We start from the raw sequence: 847 nt of genomic DNA on the forward strand, positions 1-847 counted from the left end.
ACACACACACACACACACACACACACACACACACACACACACACACAGAGTTCAGTATTTTGCATGCTAACCAGAGAGACTAACAAAAGGGAAACTTCCATCCATCTAACCTACCTGGATCATTGTTGAAATGGTCATGGGTTAGACAATCTGAACCTACTGAGCTCTAGCCTCTGCTATGGCTTGGCATAAAAAGTCAAGTGCAATACCTCCACAGAGGGAATGCCTGTTAATTAGCAGCACTAGAAAGCTACTTCAGAGCAGCCATCGAATTCTGGGATTGCTATTCTGAGTACATTTGGTCAAGGGAATTGTTTCCAAGGATCACAGAAATTTGGCCAGAGCCAAGGGGGAAAAATGTGGCAATGGGTCACTTGAGGAGAAAAAAGAGAGACTAGGGATTTAGTATTTGTGACTATCATATAATTTTACATATTTAAATATGCTTTCTTATTTATAAGAAAAGAAACTCCATCAAGTTGAAAATATATACTTTTAACAAGTAAAAGTGTAATTTATCATTTTCATAAGAAGGTAGATATGGAGAGATAAAAGGAGTAAAATGTCCTCTAATGTTGACTCTAGAATTTAATCCATTTCCCATGGTAAAGGCTGACCAAATTAGAGGTGATAAGAGGGACAGCTGCGTGGTCAACACTGAGGTAATTTGTTATGTGATCTGGAGAGAAAAACAGAAGTCAATAAGAATAGCTCAAATTTAGGAACTCAAAGAACTGGTGAAATGATTAAAAGACAATTCACTTACAGTTTGACCTTTCATAGGACAAGACTTTTTCCTTAAAAAAAAAATCAACAGAACCTAAAATTTATAGGTAAAATATGTTAC

The 847-nt window shown here is 36.5% G+C and overlaps 1 protein-coding gene across 1 annotated transcript in view; it reads right to left on the bottom strand.

Annotated features, from left to right (window-relative positions):
- Window positions 1-105, bottom strand: part of LOC129674020 (olfactory receptor 4F6-like) — a 4364-nt gene extending 4259 nt beyond the window's left edge. Inside the window, exon 1 of the mRNA XM_055603906.1 lies at window positions 96-105. Coding sequence (XP_055459881.1) covers window positions 96-105 — 10 coding nt within the window. The remainder of the gene's footprint in view (window positions 1-95) is intronic.
- Window positions 106-847: the final 742 nt, after the last annotated feature.

Source organism: Psammomys obesus, unplaced genomic scaffold (genome assembly GCF_907164565.1).
Source record: "Psammomys obesus unplaced genomic scaffold, mPsaObe1.curated_primary_1811, whole genome shotgun sequence".
In the NCBI taxonomy this organism is placed as follows: Eukaryota; Metazoa; Chordata; class Mammalia; order Rodentia; family Muridae; genus Psammomys; species Psammomys obesus.